Source organism: Lates calcarifer, linkage group LG4, assembly GCF_001640805.2.
Source record: "Lates calcarifer isolate ASB-BC8 linkage group LG4, TLL_Latcal_v3, whole genome shotgun sequence".
Classification (NCBI taxonomy): Eukaryota; Metazoa; Chordata; class Actinopteri; family Centropomidae; genus Lates; species Lates calcarifer.
Genome location: NC_066836.1, coordinates 8608998 through 8632587, shown reverse-complemented (window position 1 = coordinate 8632587; position 23590 = coordinate 8608998). Strand labels below are relative to the sequence as shown.

The 23590-nt window shown below is 41.5% G+C and overlaps 2 protein-coding genes across 2 annotated transcripts; both read right to left on the bottom strand.

Annotated features, from left to right (window-relative positions):
- Positions 1–620: 620 nt before the first annotated feature.
- LOC108883291 (vimentin A2) lies at positions 621–6700 on the bottom strand. Its single transcript, XM_018676246.2, has 9 exons — positions 6062–6700; positions 5665–5725; positions 3314–3409; positions 2886–3050; positions 1961–2086; positions 1491–1711; positions 1338–1381; positions 1159–1244; positions 621–1061 (listed from the first exon to the last, which is right to left on the bottom strand). Exons 1-9 carry the CDS (start codon positions 6589–6591, stop codon positions 1020–1022), a joined length of 1371 nt encoding a protein of 456 aa, XP_018531762.1. The 5' UTR covers positions 6592–6700; the 3' UTR covers positions 621–1019.
- A 6602-nt stretch (positions 6701–13302) lies between these two features.
- Positions 13303–22080, bottom strand: LOC108883235 (oxygen-regulated protein 1). Its single transcript, XM_018676165.1, has 4 exons — positions 21395–22080; positions 19226–19385; positions 15859–18995; positions 13303–15771 (listed from the first exon to the last, which is right to left on the bottom strand). The coding sequence occupies exons 1-4, from the start codon at positions 22061–22063 to the stop codon at positions 13303–13305; spliced, it is 6435 nt and encodes a 2144-aa protein (XP_018531681.1). The 5' UTR covers positions 22064–22080.
- Between the last annotated feature and the right edge of the window lie 1510 nt (positions 22081–23590).

The following is a 23590-nucleotide window of genomic DNA, read 5'->3' as shown; positions in this document are numbered from 1 at the left end:
TGGAAAGGGTCAGGCTCTTCTGCTAATACATATTTGAATGGGATGGGAGAAAATGGAGGGGTTTTGAAGAGCAGCACGAGTGGATTTCTTTTCTCTGTGTTGTGCATTATCATTTTAGACTACAAATAAGTCTACCTATTTTTCCCTGCTCGTCTCCCTGCCTGCGTGATGTCTACTTCCTGCACCTCACCTTACTGCAGTACTGACTCGATTCATTTGTTGGCTGACCTCAAGGTCAGTTTAGTCGTTGCAATGGGACTTTCAGTCAAGTTACATTGACAGACAGAGTACACCCAGTTGTATCAGAATTGTAGGTTTTCAGGAACAGTAAGGGCTTCTCCTCCATGTTGGCCTAAAAGTTTTGCTTTACTTATCTGCCTGTAATTGATTCTTTTTATACTGATAAAATTAATGTTTAATCTGGTGTTAAGTGTCGCTTCTCTAAAAAAATAAAGATTGCATAATTAACAATTAAATCATTTGCAAGTGAGGACATGTTTACAGTTCAGATGTTACTTAAAATGACAACTATTTTCCTTTGTTTGATGTAAGGAATTACTTTCCCTCATGCTACTTCATTACCATAATGTGCTGCAAAGTATTACATCTCAGGCAAAATCTTGAGTTTCAGTCTTAATGGTTTATTGCTGCGTACAGGAAATTGTGACATCTTCCGCATACAGATTTCCTGGAGTGTGCATGCTATACTCGTATCAATCAAAAATACTACTTTGGTTACAAAGAAAGCTTTTTGTAAACCTCAGTGAGGGTTTCTATGTTGTGCTGATTTCATTATTGTGTCTAAACAAATGTGACAAAAGATAATTCTCTCAGCAGAGGAGGAAGCAAAATACAGTCTGTGTCGACTAACAGGCTTACTGGATCATCACATATAAAGGCACTTTTCGAAGCTGTTTGCTTTTCGTGTGTTGTTGGTTTGTTTGCTTGCTCGTAGCCCTGGTGAACTGTGTTTCTTCGTATTGCTTTTTGTTGGTTGTTTGGCAAAGACAAGGACATTATTACTCCATGTCATCGTGGTTCTGGGTTGACTCGTTGATCACCTGGAGAAGGATGCAGAGAGAAAAGAGTTGTGTTTGAGCTCAAATGACAGTCAGAAAATTGCTTCAGTGAGTGAAAATCACTTCAAGTGGATTCTACCTGACCGTCCCTGGTCTCAATGGTCTTGATGAGAACCTTCTTAGTCGTTGTGGATTCGATGTGAGGTTTCAAATCAATCATTGTTTCTAATGAAGAAAAATGATTCATTGTGTTATCAACTGGCAATAACAACTGCTAACAATCCTGCTGTGAAATCAACATGTAGAAGGTGATAGTACCTCTCAGGTTGAGAGATGAGAAGTTAGGCAGTGGGGTGGAGATTCTGAAAATGGAGAAAATACAGTCATCAAATCAACATATGTGTATTAGTGGCATGTGATGAATGTTCATGGACATTGGGATTGTTAACTTTTAAGGTCTTAACCCATCACCTGCTCTCCTCTCCTTCCAGCAGCTTCCTGTAGGTGGCGATCTCGATGTCCAGGGCCATCTTGACATTCAGGAGGTCCTGGTACTCGCGGAGGTGACGGGCCATCTCGTCCTTCATGTTGTGAATGTCCTCCTCCAGACGGCCGATGGTGTCCTGGTAACCGCCCGTCTCCAGGGAGAAGTTCTCCTCCATCTCTCTCATCTGGCGCTCCAAGGACTCATTCTGGGACAGCGGCCAAGAGGGAACAAAATGGCACTGAGGCAGCTAAAATAGCTCATTTCAAATAAAAATAAAATGTGAGGCTGATTTTTTTTTTTTTTTTTTTTTTTTTGCTCTGTGACCTGTGAAATAAACTCTCCCTGGATATTTTCCTCTTTGCTGAGTCATTATTCAATTTGACTCCAGCTCTGTATATGCATTTTGCACCACTATCTTGTATAGTACAATAAAAGCCAAAAGTTGTATACTCACAGTTCCTTTGAGAGCGTCCACCTCACAAGTAAGCGCCTGAACTTGGCGTCTATAGTCATTGGCCTCTTGCTTGGCCAATCTCAAAGCATCATTATTCCTGGCTGCAGCTTCGGTGAGGTCGGCAAACTGTCAATCACAGTGGCAAGCGGAAAGAGAGAGGGTAAGATAACTGAGAAATCAAGTATTCAATAAATGATGAGTCAGAGGCTGAGAGAGAGTGAATGTGGCAGATAGCGTGAAGCATGTAAATTATAAAAGATGTGGCTAAAAAAGAGGGCTGCAGACATTACACTGCAGTCTGGTGGTTGACGTAGTTTTAAGGCATCATTGTGTTCACTGAAAAACTTTTGTGCTAATATTCAAAGGTCATACAGAGAGAAAGACTACTTTGCAGCACTGCCTTTTGTTATTTTTGGCAGATCATTTAATCTCTTTTCAACAAAAAACAATACTTGCATTTAATTTAAACCTACTCTGGCTGATTTTTTTGCCACACGGGGCAGTAGAAATACATGAACTACTATGTATTTACATCCAGCAGTTACACAGCAACATTTCATTCATTTGGAGCCATGTTTCTGGCCACCAGATGCACCTAAGTCTGATATTCACTGTTTTTTAGCTCTGTTTTTGGTCCCCACCAACTCCTGAGGGAAATATCTAGCTCTTTAGCGGCTAAACACTCCCTTGTGTTCACCAGCTAGTTGCTAACTTTGTGTGCTCTTTGGCATATAGAGTTTTTGCGTACTGTCAATGAAAGTGTAAATGATGCTGATGACAGCAGTGACACAGAAGCACAATACTAAAGTCCAGAAACACAAACAATGAGCTGAAAGATGCTAAAATGCTGTGTAGAGCAGAGGGGAACTGTCGAGTTGGGTGATAAATCCCTATAGGTTCATGATAGCAAGTGGAAAATCCTAACCTTGGATTTGTACCAATCTTCAGACTCCTGGATGTTTTTGGAGGCCAGGTTTTCATACTGCAGGCGGACATCCCTCAGAGCAGCTGTCAGGTCGGGTTTAGCTATGTCCATGTCTACCTGCACATGCTGCTGCTGCTGGATCTGGTTCTGCAGCTCAAGCATTTCCTGCAATAGAATCAATAGAGCGCGGTATGTACAAACAATATGACAATTTATTCTTACATCCTTCTATACACTTTTCTATGACTTTTCTGGCTCCATTAGCAAAGCTGTGTTGCACTGAACCCTACCAATTTGGTATTTGAGCAGATTAACAAATACCTAAAATTATTTGGGCAAACTATTTTAAGCGTTTAAAATTAGCTTATTAGTGTTTCCACAACAGAGTGAGTGAGTCAGCTCTAGCAACAAAACAAGAGGAAGTTTACCTCATCATGCAGCTTTTTGAGGAAGTTGATTTCCTCCTGGAGTGACTCTACCTTCCGCTCCAGGTCCAGTCTAGCGAGGGCAGCGTTGTCCACATCCTGTGTCATGACACTGACTCTTAATAAGCTGACTTGTGAAGGTGACATGAATTGTGCATTATGTGTCTGCTGACACGGAGTAAAAAAACGCTCTTTCATGTGCTGTAAAGAGCACTCATGCAACGCTCATGAACACAAAATGACCCATTGTGTGCACATGCATCCAATAAAAATCAACTATAGACACATGGTCTACTGCAGATATTTGTAACAGTCGATTAGGTGTTTTCTCCAGATTTTCACTGAATACAGTGCAGCAGCTCTTAGGCCACACTCCTTGACCACATCACAGGCAGATGTAAGTACATTTACTCATGTACTGCACTTACTTGTTTCAGTTGTGTACTACTCCTACTCTTCTACATATCAGAAGAAATATAGCACTCTTTACTCCGCTACATTTCTATAGCACTACTTTAGTCACTTTTCAGATTAAGATAACACAGGAAAGGTTCATAAGATATGATGCTGGATTACAGTCAAATACCAAAAACCAACATTAAGCAATAATATAAAATAATACAATATATTAAGTGTTTCTGAATAAGGAGTGCTTTTACTTTGATAGTTTAGATTTTGCTAATACATTTACTTTAATTTGTAGTGAGGTATTTCTAGACTACACTATTTCTACTTTTACCTCAGTAAAAGATCTGAATACTTCCATTACTGTGGATGGACATGGTGGGGTTTAGCAAATTGAGACAGAGGCCACTTATTGGACAGTAAAACAAGCAAATCAAACTTTATAACTACCAACCTGTCTGTCATTATCTCTGTGAAAAGGATTGTGCAGAATTCAGTCAGATTCTCTCCATGTTCTCAGTTTGATTCAATAAAGGGGGCACTGTAGAACACCCAGACCAACACAGCATTATTCAGAAGTTTCTTAATCCCATTTATTATTGCCTAACTGCATTCTTAACTGAAAATCTCTATTGGTAGTTCTGGTAGAACCTCAGTTGTTCTACTAGAACTACTCTAATTTGGTATGTTATGGTTTTTTAACTCTCCTGAATTAATCACAAAGCAAATGTTCACCTGTGGAAAAAAAAACACTAGAATGTAAAATGTTTTATTGTACTAAAAACATCCTACGATATACTGTTTAATTCCACTCTGCATACACACTCACTGCGGTACACGCCCACACCACTGAGCTGTGTCAGGGCGTTGGCAGGCTGGTAATCGAGGTATCAGCAAATGAAGCTGCTTTGCCCCCTGTTCTAATGCCACAAACAAAGTGTGCTATTCAGCAGGGTTTCCCAAACAAGCCCAGGGCTGGGAGAATGACTGTCTGCCTGACTGAGCGAGAGCCGACTGCTGGCCCTGCATTGTTATCTGTGTGCCACTGTGGTGGGCCACAGGGACTTCCTTCCTGCCATTCACACAGACAAGGTCATGACAGTGCAATGCATTGATAGCTTACTGCCGTGCACGTAACCGCTGGAAAATGTAGTTTTACTCTTAGCTATAAGCCTAAAAGCTATACATTTTATGAAGCATGTTGTTTCTATTTTTAGACTTCTGTGACTCTTGTCTGAAACTATTTGAACATCTCATCATTACATCATTATTCACCATGAACCCCAGTGACAGGGGGACAGTCTAGACCATAACAAGGCAAGATTTTTATGTGCTGATGCTCTGCCCCCGAACCAGACAGCTGGATCACATGGTGGCTTGTCTTCTCGCTCTGATAACCACATCGGGTCCACACTGTTGTGTTGTGCGTGTGTCCAGCTCATTCAGCATGACCAGTCAGACTTAAAGAGATCTCCTCTCATTGCAGGCCTGATTTAACTCAACAGCCACAACTTGGCCTTTTGTACCGGGCCCTTGGGGTGGGGGTGGGGGGGCAGGTTCAGGGCGCGCTCTGCGGCTTATTTCGGATGGTGGACTAGAATCTGCTGTTGTGCCATCAGAGGAGCGCATTCCAGTCTCTGCAGCTCATGAGCAATAATTAGATAGAGATCACTTAAGGAGAGAAAAGGGACAGTCACACCACATAACTGCTAAAGGTGAGACTCGTGGTGATAATTAAGGTTTTATATCTAATCTCTTTGACATCACTTGTCATCAGGGTTTTTTTTTGGGGGGGGGGGGTTGAACCTAGTGTTTTTACTAGGAACAGCTAAGTTGGGGGGCAACAACACCTTCTGCTGCTGAAAAGTTAAAGCACATTCCCTTATATCACACTGATGCAGAGTTTGCCTGGTGTGAAAATGGTTTACTAAGGGTGAATCATACTGTACCTGTCTGAAGCTCTGCATGTTTGACTCAGCCTCCTCCCGCTGGGATATCTCGTCCTGCAACCTGCAAAGACAAAGAAGAAAGTGGGCATTTTATTCCAGCAGCTACTGGGACTCCTCCACCTTTAACACAGTGCCATGGCTAGTTTTCTCTGCATGCCTGTCCTGCCTCCGCCTCTTGTTCAGACTCAGGTTTTGCGCAGTGCACGGTGAGCGTTTTTAGCTGGAAGCTTCAATAATCTTGCCTGTATGTGCCTCTATTTAAACAGGTTCATGAATGATGGGCCATGCACATATTGGCAATAACACCTAAGAATTATAGGCCTGTATGACAAGAAAAAAGCTGCATAGTTTCTTTAACATCACACAATAGAGAATAGAGAAGTGCCACGCCTCCTACTTCTCTCTCATCCTGTCGATGTCGTCTGCCAGGTTATCCCGGTGAACCTCCACCCGGGCCTTCTCGTTGGTGAGCTGGTCCACCTGGCGCCTCAGCTCCCGCATTTCGTCCTCGTACAGATCCCCGACCCGGGACGTCCCTTTGCCCCGCAGCTGCTCCAGCTCCGCCAGTAGGATCTTGTTCTGCTGCTCCAAGAAACGAACCTTCTCGATGTAGTTGGCGAAGCGGTCGTTGAGCGACTGCATCTGCGCCTTCTCGTTGGTGCGGTTCGAGATGAACTCGCTGTTTATGGCGTCGGACAGGGAGAAGTCCAAGTTCTCGGAGGCCAGGCGGGGCATGGCCGCGCTGCTCCGGAGCCTCTGGGTCTTCACCGCGTAGATGGTCGGGGCTGAGGAGAGACCGAAGGAGACCCGGGCGGAGGAGCGTATCGGGCTGGAGAACTGGCGGCTGGAGTAGCCGCTCCTGACCGCGATTCTCTCCCCGCCAAACATCTTCTTGTAAGAAGAATGTGGGGCTGTTTTGTAAGACATCTTGCCGGTTATCTTTTCAGACAATCAGCTACCAGAACAGCGTCGCAGATTTGGTCTCTCTCTTGTCCCAACAGCATCAGCGGAGTGCGCCTGGGAAGGCGTTTCCGAAACCATTTCTCATTTATAGTCTCCTCCTTATGCAAATGACTCAGCGGTGACTTGAGTGACACCTTGAGAATCCAATCACGAATTAGAACACACATACATCTCTTACAGATCCATAGAAACAGATCCCGGATTAAGTTTGGGTCAAACTCTTACAGCGCACAATAAAGTATAGATGTGATCTGTCCCATCAAAGATGCTGAGGTTCACCCTTAACAGTGCTCGAGCGGAAATCACATTTGGGTTGTTGCATTGGGTTCCTAAAAGTACAACAGCACGTGAGTGTCAGGAGATACAGGCTGGACTACTGATGGTGCTTCAGAGGATTTCAGTTGATGTTTTCCACACATAATAGAAAACCTTGAACAAATAGCATGTGGATCTGAATCTTCAAGAGCTGTTCAAGTGTCTCAAACGTTTATTGGGACACAGAAGATCAGCATTCTAAGATTCTGTTGGGACACACACTTTTTATTCAGTATCGATGAAAAAGTGGCACTTAAATGTGAGGAAAAACGTTTTCCCTCTTCTATGTCCATATCAGCAAAATTTAATTCTCACATTTCCGATTTGTCACAGTGCAGTGCTGAGAGTTGCTTCTTGATATTCATTAATTCATATAATCGGTTTCTTCTCTTGTCTGTGGCTTTGGATACACACACCCACACTCAGACACACACCACACGCACTTTACAAAGCATGGTTTTGTCCTTCTTTTCAAGTTTTCAATTGGTTTTATGAAGCATTGTGTCATAAGACTCTGTGTGTGTGTGTGTGTGTGTGTGTATCAGAGTGTACTGTCTATGCAATTTACAGCTTCTCATGATGTGTGTGAAATGCATGAGTAAGAGGGAGAAGTACAGCACAATATGTGCAAGTCAGCCTCTTTACAATCAGGTTTAGAGAACGTCATGCAAGATGCAGAACATGCAGACACCTCCAGGCTGCCCAGCAATCTAGTACACACATAAATCTTTGACGATCACACACACACACACACACACACATACTAACACCTAGACAGAGAGAAGAGAGCGAGAGACAGGGAGGTTGGGCTGGGGTACAAATCAAAGTCATTCAATACACTGGCAGGTTTGCCGCAGCACTGGAGCATGTGTGTGCGGTTTATTAGGCTATAAGTCAACCTCTCCTTAAACTGACCTGCAGCAGATAATAAACATATGTCAAATATATCAGTGGAGATTAATCTTCATGTATGAAACATCTGTCTTTTTCTGCCTCTTTCTCTTCACTGCATGCAGATCTGTGAGTGCTGCAGTGCTGCTGACTCGTTGAGTTTCAGTGATTCTGAAGGGAGACGCAGGGCAGCAGCAGAGCTGAGCCAGTGACACTCTACACCTCTCTCAGACACACACTGCACTGGTGCCGCTGGGTGTACTCTGCTCTTTGGATAAACATGATAGAAGCAGTCACTGAGGAAGATCTGCTTTGGTGTAGTGCTGTTTGTCGACTAGATAATGTCTTGAACGCACAAATATTTCTTTCACAGAGATGTTCACATTTTTGGCCTGTGGGCAAGGGTGGCTGTAGTGATTTGAAGTTGGCACGTTGCCCCTGAGATATGACTGTGCAGGGACAGACCCAGCTCCTCAGTGAGCGCTTCTGATCTTTGGGAAACAGTAAAGTTGAGAAGGCACAGTTGTCAAACTATAGCTTGGCTTTGTCTGAGCAAACACAAGGACAAGTTAAGGATTTTAGGGTTTTATTTATCTTTAATCTAGTTCATAAGGAGCTGAATTTGTCAGGTCAACACACCCACCTATCAACACAATGTACTTTGAGTACCAAAAAGTACTTGTAGCTTACTCTGCTCCTGTCAGCTGTATTATTATGTGGTTGGATGGTCGTTATTGATGCATTGAAGTGTAAGCAGTACTTTTATGTTGCAGTTGTTTGAGGTAGATCTTATTTTAACTGTTTTATACACTCTTGTATAGTTTAAGCTATAATGATGCATCGTGTTTTATGAAATGATCATGTTTTATACACTATGTTTAATCTTGATTTGAAAATTAAAAAGGACTGTGAGATAAATGTATAGTGGAGCACAAAAAGTACAATATTTCCGTCTAAAATGTAGCAAGGTCTTAGTAAAAAGTAGCATAAAATGGAAATATTCAAAGAAAGTATAAATATCTCCAACTTGTACTGAGGTGATGTTATTGTGGAATGTACCAGCACATGCTCAATCACATTAAGAAATCCAATAAAGTCACAGGAGTCAGGAGTGTGTGAAGCCACAGCCACTTAGCCTCAGCCTTGAAGTTATTTTGGAAAAAATGTGCGGTGTGAAACAGCACACTTTGGAGTGGTACAACAATAATCCAGTGATGTGTGAGGTCAGACGAGAGATGCCAATGGATATGATGAGTGAAAAGTAAGATTGTGTTTATATTTAAGGCATTTTATCAAAAATTATTGATAAATACTTGAAAGTAAAGTAGAAGTACCTCAGATCTATGCTCAGGTGCAGTACATAAGCAGAAGCTGTACTTCTTTATTAGTATGGGGCCTAAATAAACTCCAAAACAAGAAATAAAATGGGCAGATAAACACAAGCAGGATGGCTAAAGAAATAACCAAACTGTTGTACAAATGCTCTAAGGCTTGTGGTGCTAGAGCGCCCACACAGGAGCCACAGTATGAGTAAACAGTGGAACCCCCATCAGTAAAACCGGCGATGGAAATTCACATGATCAATGCTCACTTACAGGCAGGGGTGGGGGCCGTAAAAATTCCTGCACCCAGGCCCATTATGAGCCTGCTCTGTCAGTGTTGGCCACAGAGACAGACAGAGGAGGCCGGGATTGTCAGAGACAGAGCAGGGATTGTGTATTGCTGATCTGTCACCTAACTGCAGCAACAGAATGCCGACAGTAGGCCGTAATTATTGTTTGTAGCCCGGTGTTTGCCAGTGCCACAGTTTGGGCCAAATAGCTCCCATTCTTGGCAATGTTTGGAATTTATCGTCTGGTGTTTTTTTGTTGTTGTTGTTGTTTGTTTTGTTTTTTTTTTTTTTGGTTGGGGGGTGGGGGGTGGGGTTGCTGAGGTTCCTGTTTTCTCCAAAGTAACAGCACGGCAGGGGAGCTCATTAAAAAAAGACTGTACGACAAGAATCAAATAAGATTCCACATTAGTCAGAGTCATTCAGCCTGTAATGGCACAGGGCAACAGATAAGTTAAATCTTGTTTCTGGGTGTCATCGCCTCAAAACCACAGGCACTGGGCAGCAATAAGGCATCCTTTGTTTCATCTCCCATGATGGTGAATCACCAACCCGCGCGCCCAGTAGCCATGGCAATCATCCCCAACATTATTTGCCAGAACTGAAACCCAGACAGATTCAGGGGCTGCCCTGTTCACCGAGATGAACTGTTGCAGGAAAGTAGTGATACTCTTGTTGATTGCAAAAGTAGAAATTAGTGTTTTTTTGTTTTGTTTTGTTTTGCTCTTTTGTGTTTTTCAGTCTGATAAATTGATGGACCTCTTTGAGTTTGGGAAGATTTACTGAAGGGGAGTGTTGCAGCACAATGTGTTGCACCCCAGTGAGTGCATGGAGATGAGACTGAGGTAAATCTTAACGTGAAAAAGAAAGGCTGTAAATCCATGTCAGAGGGGCCCAGTGAGCTTTTGTCAAGTCTGTGTGTTACAGTCAGTGCTCTTTATTCCTCTACTCCACTACATGGAGGGAAATATTGTACCTGTACTATACTCCACTACATTTATCTGAAAGTTGGAATTACTTCTGATCAATATTTTACAATTAAAAAACATATGATAAAATACAACAGATTGTTAAACATTAAAACAGTTGCTCCCAACTTGTGTCTAGTTGGGGGCCCTTGTTTTGTTTCTGTGAGTTGTTAGCACTGAAGACACTTTTGCCCTCTTTTCTTCTCTGATGGCTTCATTCAAATAACTTTTCAAAAGCAAAGATTCAAAAAATGTGAAATACTTCACAATAAAGCAAAGAATCAGTTCCAGATCCAAAAAACAAATTCAGATTTATGTGTCAGAACCCCTCAGGTTTATTATGTAACCCACTGGAGGGGCCCGACCCCCTCGTTTGGGAAATGCCTTTTACTTGAGCACTTTCATAGTGTTCTTTTTGTGCTTTTATTTAAAAAAAGGACCTTGATACTCTTTTGCCACTGGTTACCCTGAAGAGGACCTTCCTCCTCTCCAACTCCAGTAAAGAGTTTTTCTTGTGCGTACGGGAACTTAAGCACCTTTCCTGTCAGTGGTCGGCAAAATAAGTAGAGTAAGGACAGGCGTTGGTTTCGGGGAATGGAGCTTACGCGGGATACCTTTCAACCATAGTAACAAGAGAGGAATTAAACTGCAGGGGCTATTTTCCAAATCTCCATAGTGACTGACAAAACCCTTGGAAAGTATCCAGAATGGTCACTTTGTAAAGACCTCTCTCTTTCTCTCTCTCTCTCTTGTGCTCTTTTTATCTCACTCTTTTCTTTGTCTCTCTTTGTGCATGTGTGTGTGTGTGTGTGTGTCTGCAGGGAGTGATTGGGTCAGGGACAGGCACGGATAACACCCCTAACACTCTAGTTTGAGCTTCCATTTAAGAGAATAACTGCCCTGTATTTTCCCCTTAAAATCTGCATAAAATCATCAAGCATAAGACGTCTAAATATATAGCATAACATTGTCCAAATGAATTATCCCTATCTGAATTAACACCTGCTGTCATTTGGTCATACTTACTATATTTCAAGGATAATGTCCCCTGGTCACACATATTTGAAGCCAGTCTGTCAGTGACCATCACATCACAAGTGTCACTTACATATGCCTGACTGCATCAGGGAGCATCACCCAGACCGACTGACAGCTGCAGATGACACTCACTCTCTCCTGCCTGAAGATGAGTGGACCAAAATGAGACAAACTCTTCAAGTGTGAAGACTCAGAAAAAAAAAAAAATTCTTACACCTAAATTACCCATTCATGCCTCATTTAAAGGCTTTTTTTCATGAAAAAAATGAAATAAACCATTGCTTGCACTGTAGTTCCAAGAATAAACAGGATATCTTAAGCCCAAGGCTCATTCCAAATTCACATGCCTCACTTAGTTAATAACCTTATGAAAGTCAAATGTCACCACAGTCCAGAGATGCTTAAAGGCAATCTTTATAAATGGGATTATTTTCACCAGTTTACATCACAACCCTAAATGTAATTTCTAGGAGATAGGATAGGATATGTACTCTGTGCTGCCATAATTTTATATTTATTTATCTGGGTGTGTTTGTGTGGGTGAAATTAAAACTTAGTAAACAAGCAAGTTTATGGTACAAAACTTCAACTTCTGAAATGTCAAAATTGAACTGACACACACACAGATGTATTGATGATGATTGATGGATTGACTGGTTGTCTGGAACAGTGAATTAATCTTGTTAAAATAAATTCATAGCTGTTCATCATTTCTGTTTTGTTTCTGATCAGAACAGGATTTTAAAACCATGTACAATGCTTACTCAGCTGTGCATCTACAAACTTTTATAGACTTTAAGCACAGATATACAGCATTTTATAACTAAACATAGGTTGAATATTGACTGTGCATACAGTAGTGCACAGAAGGCTACACATCCAGTATGGATATTTATTGTAGGCACATAAAGAGAGTTAAAACACAGAAAAAGACATTGAAGATTAGACATTTGTTTTACCAAAAATGACCCTCACAAACAAGTTAGTGGTAGTAATTCTCTTCAACAAATGATGATGTGTACTGTATAGGTCATATCCTTTGAATGTCTACCAAGTTTTAATAAAGTGGCCCTAGATTAAACCTGCAGTAGCTTGGGCCTCTGTAGCACTGATTTTCTTTTTTAAATCTGTCTGTTGTGTATCACACAAGTCTCACAACTAAACATGACAGATATACAATTAAAAAAACAAAATAAGGTTTATTGAATATTGATCATTTTCTTACAGCCAAAACAGGAGCTGCCTTTTAATCAATTTATGGATTTTGTCTTCCCAGGTTAATCAGTTCTCAGTTCTTTTTAAATTGTCAAGTGACGTAATCCTGCATCATGAATATTATAATATCTGTAGCTGTTTTATAGAATAATTATCACTGAATGTACACTGTACATTCAGGAAGAACCCAAACACACAATGAAATTAAGTATAATACTTTGGCATGTGCAGCTTTGATGTATGCATTATATTCAATAAGAAAAATTGATGACTTGTAACAATGCATAATATGATTATGTACAGTGAACACTGAATCAGTAAAAAAAATATGTTGTTCTTACTTGCTGATATTGTTATATTCCATTTTTGACTATTGATCTCATCATTCACCAGCATAAAGACAGAGTCAAAGTCTGTAAACATACATTTTCGACTATGTTGAAACTAGAGGCACAACTCTCTTCAGTCACCACAAGCCTGTAGATCTGGTGAACATGCAAAAAAAAAGTCTGTTTAAGAATATTTGATGGCTTTAGAAACAGTTGTAGCTGTATAACAACAAAATAATCATAGACCAGAATAACAGCACACCTTAGACCTGCATGTGTAAATATTTCTAAGACATATCATGTCCAGCTTTCATAGTATGGGACAATATTGTCCACATCTCACATGCAGTGCTTCCATGGAGTCTTGAGCTCGCAGTACACCACCTCCACCACTAGATGTCCTTCTTGCATGTGTCACAGCTGAGGACTCCCCCTCAGGATGTACTTTCCTGTCTGGCATTTTAAACTCAACTGATGCAAATGAAGACAGACTACCATTTTTATTTGACCAAGTTTTAGTTGTATCAATGGTAGGTGAAACCCTGATGCCTCTCCCTTTGACACTGCTTGTATCCTTTTGCCCACTATGGACACTGGAATCATCCAAAAAGGGGTCTGAATCACTTCCGTGTGGCATGTTGAAATAGGTGCACTTCGGAGTTTGAGGCCTTGCCATCTCCTCGAGCTCTGATGAGGATATGGCTGCAAGAGGGCTGTGCTGGGTTTTATAATGAGGTGGTGAACCCTCGCTAGTGTTCTCCTGAGCCGTATCAGTGGAGGTGCTATCGATGTTACCATACATTCCCAGGGAGACTGGAGGAGATTTTCTTATGAGGTGGTTCTCCTTAAGCAGCCACCTTCCTTGATCAATCAAAACCCCATCAGTCGTGTCTTTTTCTGAGGTGAGAGAAATGCACTGCTCGATCTCTGGCGCACCTTTAGCGTCTGCCTTTAATGAACTTGCAGCACTGAAATAAGACAGATCTTCCCTTGAGGCTTTAGTGCCTGAATCACTGGAAGAGAAACTCTCTACGCTTTTAAATCTGGAACTCTGCAAGACTTCTGATTTACTTGCAACAGACAGGTTGGAATTAGCTCGCTCCACAATTGCTCTCTCATTAGGGCTATTAGTCTTATGTCTGCAGACAGGAAAAGGTCTCTCTGAAGCTTCTTCTCCACTCTCAGAGACAATATCTACAGAGTCTTGAGTTTTATATCCACCACTCTCTGAAGTTTCTGGTCTGTAATCAGATAAATCAGAGGTGCTCGGGCTCGGGAGACATTTTAAGCCATATGAACTATCCTTTCTACTTTTTGGAATAACTGTTTGTGTAGTTTGTACAACTCGAGCATTGTCTGGCTCTATCCTAACATTCCCCTGAGCATCATATGTGAATATAAGTGAAGAGGACTGCAGGGCAGAGTTAACAAAGTCGAGTAAATCCTGTGATATTTCCACTGGATGTGGTAGGCTGATGTGTCTCTCCTCATTATGCTCCCCTCTCGCATCTGTTTCAAGTTCATTGACGATGTCTGTTCCGTTACATTTCTCATCCTCACATTGACCCTCAGAGGAATATTTGGTTGGTGATTCAGTGTTTTGTTCTGCATTTGCTTCTTCACAGCTACTACTGTGCTGCTGCAAATAGGAGGCCTCTTCTAGCAGGTTTTTACAATCATCATCAGGAAAACTGACTACATCTTCACTATCTTTTCCTTCCTGATCTTTTGATTCTTGTTTTTCAACCTGGTGTAAAGCCTCGTTCAGCTCATTTTCTTCATCTTCTTCCCTCTCCTCTCCAGCTAATGTCTGCCCTGCTTCCATATTTTCTTCACTCTCAAACTCCTCTACAACTTCCTTAGCTTCAACTAATTCTTCTTTAAGACTATCTTCTGTTTCCTCAAGCTCTTTTCTATTCCCTTCATCACACTTTTCCCCCTCGTCTGTATCCTTGTCAGTTTCTTCTTCCTCCTCCTCCTCATCTGTCATCACCCTAGCTCTCCTTTCCTCCGTATTTTCGACCTTAGCATCATCATCATCATCCTCTTCCTCCTCATTAACCACCACCATTTTGTCTTCTTCCTCATCCCTTTCCTCAATAACGACGTCCATTTCTTCTTCCTCCTCTTCCTCGTCTACCTCTTCATTTACACTGTCTGCCCCCTCTTCCTCATCTGTCCCCTCATTACCTTCCTCTGCTTCTTCTTCTACATCCCTCTTAGTTACCACACCCATTTTTTCTTCTTCTCTCTCCTCAACCTCGTCAGTGTTGTTTGTGGCCTCCTCTTCCTCCTCTGTCTCCTCAATAACCTCCACTTTCTCCTCTACATTTTTCTCAGTAACCACTTCTGCCTTCTCCTCTTCCTCCTGCTCCTCACTAATATTTTCATCTGACTCCACAGCAACCTCATCTGCTTCTACTTCACTCTCCTCCACTTGATTTTCCTCCCTGCTATCTTCCTCCCCCTTTTCTTCCTTATCTCCTTCTTCTTCAACCTCATTTTCCCCCCTCTCTTCCTCCTCTGTCTCTTCAACACCCTCCCTCTCATCTGTCTCTTCAACACTGTCATCCTCTCTTGCTTCTTGACCTTGACCATCCATTATTCCCTCTGTCTCCTCAACCACTTCTTTCTCTCCTCTTTCTAATTCCTCCCCCTCCTCCTCATAATCTGTCATCTCTCCTTCTGTCCCTTCCTCTACTTTCTCAACAGATTCCTCTCTGCTTCTTTTCTCTGCTTCCCAGTCATCTTGCCCCTCATCCTCTTTCACTGATGCCTCCTCTGCTTCCTTCTCCCTTTCCTTTTCTATATTTTCAAGCTCTTCACCATCATCATATATCTCTGTTTTTTCTCTTTCCTCTCTGGCTTTCTCCCCCTCCCTATCCTCCTCCACCTCCTCTACCTGGTCCTCGTCTTCCTTTTCTTCTGTCTCATTTTCTTTCATTGAGAAATTCAGGGCCTCATCTCTTTCTGTCTGTGATACTTCTGAATCTTTCACATCAAGGCCTGTTTCCTGAACTTCATCTGGTTCTTGCTCTAACTCCCTAACCTTTGCCTGTTCAGAATACATGGGTTGCTCAGTGATGTCCTCAACTATGCAGGTAGTATTAGGATCCATTGATTGTTTTGTGTCATCATCACATTCGTCAACAAATTTCTCCACATCGTCCTCTGAGTCTGACTGGTTTCTTTCAGTTTCTACAAAAGTGCTCTCCTCCACAGGATAAAAACTTTTAGATTGTTGGATTGTTGAAGAAATCTCCGCTCTGAGGTCTTGTGGCATATTCAGTTCCTCCATCAGTTCGTCAATACCCAGCTGCTGGTCTTCAAATACGTCACCTCCTTCAGAAACAACATCCAGGGCAAATTCAGTTTCTGAAACTTTGGGAGAAAGTGGTTCACTTTCAAGCCTTTCCCTCAAAAGCTGGAAATCCTTCCAACGTTCTCTAAACTGAGAGGATGCTCTGCTTTGCAGATCTGTCAGACTTGCCCTCTGCTCTTCTTCATCCTCAATGGTAGAAATTTTCTGCAAGGATTCCATCATTAGCATGGCCTCGGAGGTGCTTCTTGATTGGTAACCATCACCCAGTGCAGAACTTGTTAGGCTGTCTCTCAGAGTCATCACAGACAAGAATGACAGAAATGCTTTGCATGATGAGCCGAACACTGAAGCTACTTGTGTTGAGAAATCAGGAACGCTGTTGGACTTCTCGAGATTGGATGTTATGTTGGTGTCAGATGCCCGTCTGATGCACTGAATAGATGAACAGAGTTGACGCAGGACAGGTTTTATCTTTGCTTTGGGGCTTAACATATTGGACATGGATGGAGTTGATTCACTGTTACTTGGACCAATGGCCTCTGCAGATTTATGTGCCCTCAGTTTGTTCTCACAGTGCGCAGGATCCACTCTGACACTTGGCATTGAAACACATAACCCTCTTGTTTTCTGATCATTGTACAGCAAAGATGTTTCTGGCCCTTCATGGTAAAGAGGAACTGACAGACAAGAAGCAGATTTCTTGACAGCATCACCATACAGTGAGCAGCATTCATCTAAATTAGTCTGATATTCATTCTTTTCATCTGATTCTGAATCACCACCTATCTGAAACACAACCTTTGATGGAGGTCCTGATTCATCTGGGATGGCCTCTGCGTATGGCACCTGGTCTTGGCTGACTTTCTCCAACCAGTTCTCAACATATTGGTGGATTTCAGATGGTGTAGGGTTCAGGGAAGGCATTGAAATACTCTCACTCAACTCTAAAGATTTTTTAGGTGATGATATTCTCTGTTCAGTCATGGATTTAGGTTTGCTCACTGTCCTTTTGCCTGGCAGAAGTGATTTATTTGGTTGTAAAATGTCTGACATTTTCTTTTTCATTTGAGGCCTTCCAGTTGAAGTATTTACATTATGGCCATTGTCCTTAGCAGCCAAATTATTCAGGCTTTGCCTCTTAGATTGGGTCCTTTTCATATTTTCAGCGCTAACTAATAGGGCTGAATCCGTCCTGGGTCTCTTTTCATCTTTAGTTAATTTCTTAGACTGAGACATTTCTGATTTCTTTTCTGCTCCTTTACTTTTTTGACCACTTTTAGCACTTTCTGATGAACTAAAACTCTTTTTTCCCACACTAGCATTGCTACTGAGCTTGTCAGTAGATGAATGTTTGCTTTTCTTTGAGGGGTTTATTAAGCTATCTTTTAGCTTTTTATCTGAGCTGCTTGTTGAAGTTGAACTCTTGTGATTCCTAGCAGGTCTAATTGCCTTTTTATTCTTCTCACTTTGTGGAGTATTGACCTTTTTTACTGTCTCCTCAGTTTTGGAGTTTGTTGCTGTATCTTTCTCAGTCACTGAAGACAGATTGTTTGTTGTTGTAGATATTGGCTCTGATGACAACGATAGTATCTCCTCTTTCTGTCTTTGTTGTGAGTCAGCAGTGGGTGGCTGCCAGCTAAAATCTATATCATTGCTGGATGAATGTGGCCCAGACACAGTGGACGGTTTGCTATCTGCCGCTGGAGTGGAACCATGCAAAAGTACGCTGTCTGCACTATATTCTTCATTTGCTAAATAGTTGTCATAGCAGCCTTGACTCTCACAGATATGCATCACAGTTTCTGTAATCTCCATCCCATTGTTCTGTATCTGAAGGACCTCAGCTACCCCTGATGATTTAATGGAGGAGTTGGAACCTTTGTTGCTTGCTCCTGCAGATGCCGTTTTCCGAGGCTTTGGGATTGGCCGGTTGCTGCTGCTGGTGTGTCTGACAATGCAGTATTCCTCAGTTGTCTCACCATCGGCCGTCCTCTCCATGTAGGAATAATGTCCCAGGGTGCTCTCTTGAACTCCGGACTCTGTCACCATTTTCACACTCTCAACAGATGCCCTCTTCTTAATATGTCTAGGACCTGGTGTGGGAGTACGTTTGAAACTTGTTTTTGCTTTTCCCAAAGCTGTTGAAGTGTAGCCCCCATATACTTGCTCGTTGTTAAAGCCGACGCCCTTTCTAGCACCAGTGGGATGGTTTTCCTCTTTAGTTTCATCCTCGCTGACACTAGAGGAGTCTTTGGCAAAGGCGTTGTTTGAGTCAGGTGAGCTGTTGCCCGACTCAGAAATCGAGGCACAAGCTGGCCTCTTACTAAGGCTTGAACGGCTGAGTGTGGTAGTCCAGTGGAGCATCTCCTCTTCTTTAATGGTCAGACGCACTTTCATTTCTACAGTCATGCTGCCATCTTGATTCACACGGAAGGACTTTTCAATGTCATCATCCTGAGGTATGATACAAGTATGATCCTCATTATCAACCATCCCAGTTCCACATGTTTCCATGGATGTGTGATGCTGGTTGACTTCTGTTTCAAATGATCTATTGTTGTGATGCAGGTGGTTGTTCATGCTTCCATTTCGAGACTTGTTTATCTGGTTGACAATATAACGTTCTGACGATACAGAAAAGTTTCTTGAGCCTTTTCCACTTGAGAAAGATTTACTGTTCTCTTTGGTTGGAGGTGTTTGATGAAAACATGGGCATTTGTGGCAGAAGGGGGAATCAAAGAGAGAGAAAAAATTTTTTTTTTTAAAAAAAAGCACCATGTAGTAGACATTATAGGAAATACTCTTATTTGCTTGAGTATTTATGTGAGAAGATCAATGCCACTCTATCTGTTATCTGTTAAACATGAAGCTACATTCATACTATACTTTACAGTTTACCCATAGAACTTACGGGCTCTGGGCTGCAACATAGATGGCTCCACATTTTCCATGTACATGGCTTGTGTCATCTGACCCGTTCTGTGAAAACTGTAGTTTCCTAATCTGAATGGCTCGTTGCCTGCTGCCACAACAACTCCAGCACACAAGATAAGTGCAGCAAGGCCATCAACCTGAAGGAAGAGAAGAATCAAAGTTGACATGTCTGTCAAAGCTTAAGGAAACAATTGTCTATTTTCAGTTGAAGAACTGGAGACGCCTGTTGGATGAGCAGTGAAATGTCTTCAAGTTTCCGCAACCAAGTCCAGTTGCCCTTGATTCAACCTCTCTTGGATAACCATGACCTGGATGACTGAAAATCTTCACAGACAACATTCACTTTGCACGTTGATGCTATTTCTTTATCCCACATGTTGTCATAATACAGTCCAGACATCACAGGCAGGTCTGAAAGTGTATGATGCATTTAAAGATTCTCTACACTCATGACTTTTAACAGGGAGCTTGTTGTTGTTGTTGTCAAAGGACACATTGGATTACAGAGAGATAACTCACCAGGGGGTAAAGACTGTGATAGCACCTCTTAGCACTTCTTGGAATACTTGTAACATGTAAAGTAACAGCATAAAATATATAGCAGACCTCTACAGCCATCAAGTACTTTTGATGCCATCTAAATTTTGATGCTTTTATAGACTGAACTGTTTTGGTGTGATACAGTCAGAAAAAAGAAGTGAATCTAGAGTTTGTTTTTTAACTAGAAACTGCTGAGTGAACATGGATGAGAAATACTAAAAGTACTCAAAATAATGGAAAGTCTGAGCATCTACAGTTGCATGACAACTGGGCAAAATCTATCTGGTGACAAGGACCATGAGATACAAAAAGCTCTGGAGTTAGTGGACTCTGAGTTGAGATTGTTTTACCAACTGTTGTTTCCAAGATCAAGATAAACTGTCAAACTAAAAAAGTGATTGAAGGAACACATTCTACATGCTACACTAATTTATGGTTGTGTCTGTCTGCCTACAGCTTTTTTCAGCCCAACATGTAAAGAGACTATCCTTTTTGTGTGACCCAGACATACCTTAATCTAGCCTTAGGTGTACTTAGATACAAGGTATATTCAAGGATAAGAACTGTGGAGCCACGGATTCGCACGCAATGGTGCTAACTGAATGGTGCTAACTGAAAAGTCACAATGACAATTCCTAATTTGAAATACAATAAAAAGAAAAATCTTTTTACATCAAATCCCTTACATTTCTCTTCCTGTAAAACTCAGAAATGATTTGATGACTCACCATGAACTTGTGGTTATACAAATGTATCCAATCAAACGTGGTTTGGGGTGACTAACTGATCATTCAAAACTGCACTTAACCATTAGCTAGTGGATAGTTAGCAGAGCATAATACTCAAAGGTGTGTGTTCAGATTTTGGTCAGCAAAAACTTTTATTCCTCCCTCATCCTCCTCCTAATCAAACAGCACAGGACAGGGAGGTGTGGGTGGAGGTGAACAGCCCTCTAGAGCTCCCTATTGAGTTTTGCATGCACTAAGACACAGCAACTTTAAATGACTCAAATCTGAGGGATCTGATTTAATATTAATAACTCCTAGCCCACCAACATATTCTGTTTCACTTAGAGATATGCTATTTTGCTAAAGCTACAAACGTTGTAGCTTCTGTTTCACTGTGACTGTTAAGGAATAAATTAATTTGCCTTAAAATAACAAAGCTGGAGCCAGCAGCCTGTTAGCTTAGCTTAACATAGAGACTATAACCAGCTACCCTTGCTGTGTCCGAAGGTAACAAATGCAGCCCATCAACACTGGTAATATTTTGTCTCTTTAATCCATTCAGAACTGGAATGTAAAAACAACAATTTGTGGTTTTGTGGTGAATGGTGTGCAGAACTATTTCTTGGCCAGGTGCAGTGACTTTCTAGAGTCTCCGCTGGTTGTCCTTTTCCTGGCTTTATGCTAAGATAAGCTAACTGCCTGCTGGCTACATAAGAGACTGAACTTTTCTTCTAGACTTTATCTAGACCAGATGAAGCTAATGTTTCACCCAGTCCATAAAGGCAGCTACAGCTACAGCAGCTACTTAAAATATTTTCAGGATTCACTTTAAACAATGATCTACTATCACTCCCATTTTCAGTTTACCAAACACTTACTCTTCTGCCATCTGTAGAGTAGAGTTTCAGCACTGGGAACTGCAGGATCTGAGAAAGGTAATCCAGCAAAGCATCAAATGTTGGTGCTGTTCTTTTCTGCAACACAATTGTACGTTTAACAGTGGGATCCCTGTTCTTGATGACCACAAGTCTCTTTGGTGTCCTTACTGCCACCCTCTCGATGACCTTTGCTGGCCTGTTGGCAACTTCATTCTTCCTGCCAAACTGACCAGACTGGAGTCCTTGACGCCTGCGTCGCCCTGTGCTGAGAGGTCTTGTAGTATTCCACGGTACCTGCCGTCGGTTCACTTCATCCAGGTTTAACGGCTTCACACGTTTCTGATCAGAACACACATAAGATCCACCATCGTGTAAGTCATCTAGACCCTTAACAAGGTGGGTGCCCCGAGGTGTGGTGATGGTCCTCACTCCAAATGGCAGAGGCACTTTCTTGGACAAAGCATCCAGTAGAGCATCAAAAGTCTTGAAGGTGCGGCCATTGATGACCATGCGATGCCCACTGAATTTATTGTCACCGCTTTTGTAGAAACATACCCGTTTAGAAGCTGAGGGATCAGGGATGGGCTGTAAGTGTCGGGAGGTCAATGTCTGCCCACTGCCAGAGGACAGTCCCTGGGCAGCTGGGTCCTGGATGGGTGTGTTGCTCATTTTGTGTGGAAGCAACTAGAAAGAAAGTACAGAGAGGAAGAGAGTTGTTACTGCAATTCAGATTAGCATATGTTGTGCCTCCAAAATGATACTCCTTCACTTTTCATCCATATATTTTGAGTGTTTGAGACAATTAGTTTCACCAAAATGTGGCTACACTGCTTCCATGTGCTATTTTGAAATCTTAACATCACTTATTAACAGCGAAATTAATTAAATCCCACAGCACATCAGGTTTCAGTAGACCCTTGAACAGACTCTCTTTAATACAGCTGTTAACATTTAGTAACAAGAAATCCTGTCATCTAGACTGTACACTCTGGATGTGATTTTTGGTCTTAAAGAATTTATCCATATTAAATAAGAAAGTAAAATTAATGAATGACATATTCTTGTACATGTTTTCGTAAAAAATGATCATCATCCTATAATCCTGTTTAAAAGCAATCCTAAACAAAAGACAAGACCTTATACAATAAAACATGTTATCTGACACAAATAAAATGGCCCTAAACTATCATTCTTAGTGGGAGATGTGTCTCCAATTTGTCGTGTGGTTATTATGCTTTAAAATCATGTTGACTGAAATGTCAAGTTTTTGATGAGAGATGATTTGTATTTTTTATTTCTCCATCATCATCTCAAAATGGAGAACCCACATGAGCACTCAAAACAACACTTTAAGCAAGAACCAGCGTATATTTACTATGCCATGGGAATTAAGCTGACTAGAAACATGCATGAGGCAACTGCACAACATAAAATTTTTACTGATGGAACGCTGTTAGGCTCAGTGGAAATCACGTATATTAGACAGTACATTGCAAATCAAACAAATGTAAAATTATATTCTTAAACTGTTATCCATACTGAGTTTTCTAGGTAGTTCTTTATATGTGTCAGTGTCTTTTGTAGATTTATACAAACAGTATGCAATATAAACAGTATGTGTGTAGTTGCATAATATGGCCTCAATACAGCATGATAGAGAAGAGCATAAGCACTAAGACACTGTGTTAGAGCGCAGAGTCTCTGTTGTTTAGCCTGTTAAAGAGGTTTCACAAGTTGTATATTAGTCTGCAGCAAAGAGACCATAAACAGAACATAGTGAGACCAATGACAGATTCATATTCACTGTAGTGAAAATAGTTACCCATTTATATTACTGTGAGCAGTAAGTCTGATGTAGACGCAGGCTTAGACGAAGGCCATACACTCCTGAAACATATCAACTAACTAGACAAATTACACCCTGTAAGTAATAAAGAAAATAACTGACTGACAAATAAACATGTCAACCATGATGTGATAAAAAAGGCTTACCGTACTTCTCACATTTCACCTTAATTTATAAAGGCTAAAACAGCAGAAAGTGTGCATCCGTTATTCCTCTGAGCACTGGTCAAAGCCTCTCAGCAGCGGCCAAGGGCTATTTTGGGACATGCAACATCATGGCCAATTTGCTTAATCTTTGCTCACACTTAATCAGCATATCAACATAAGGAAATAAACAAAGGAAACATAGAG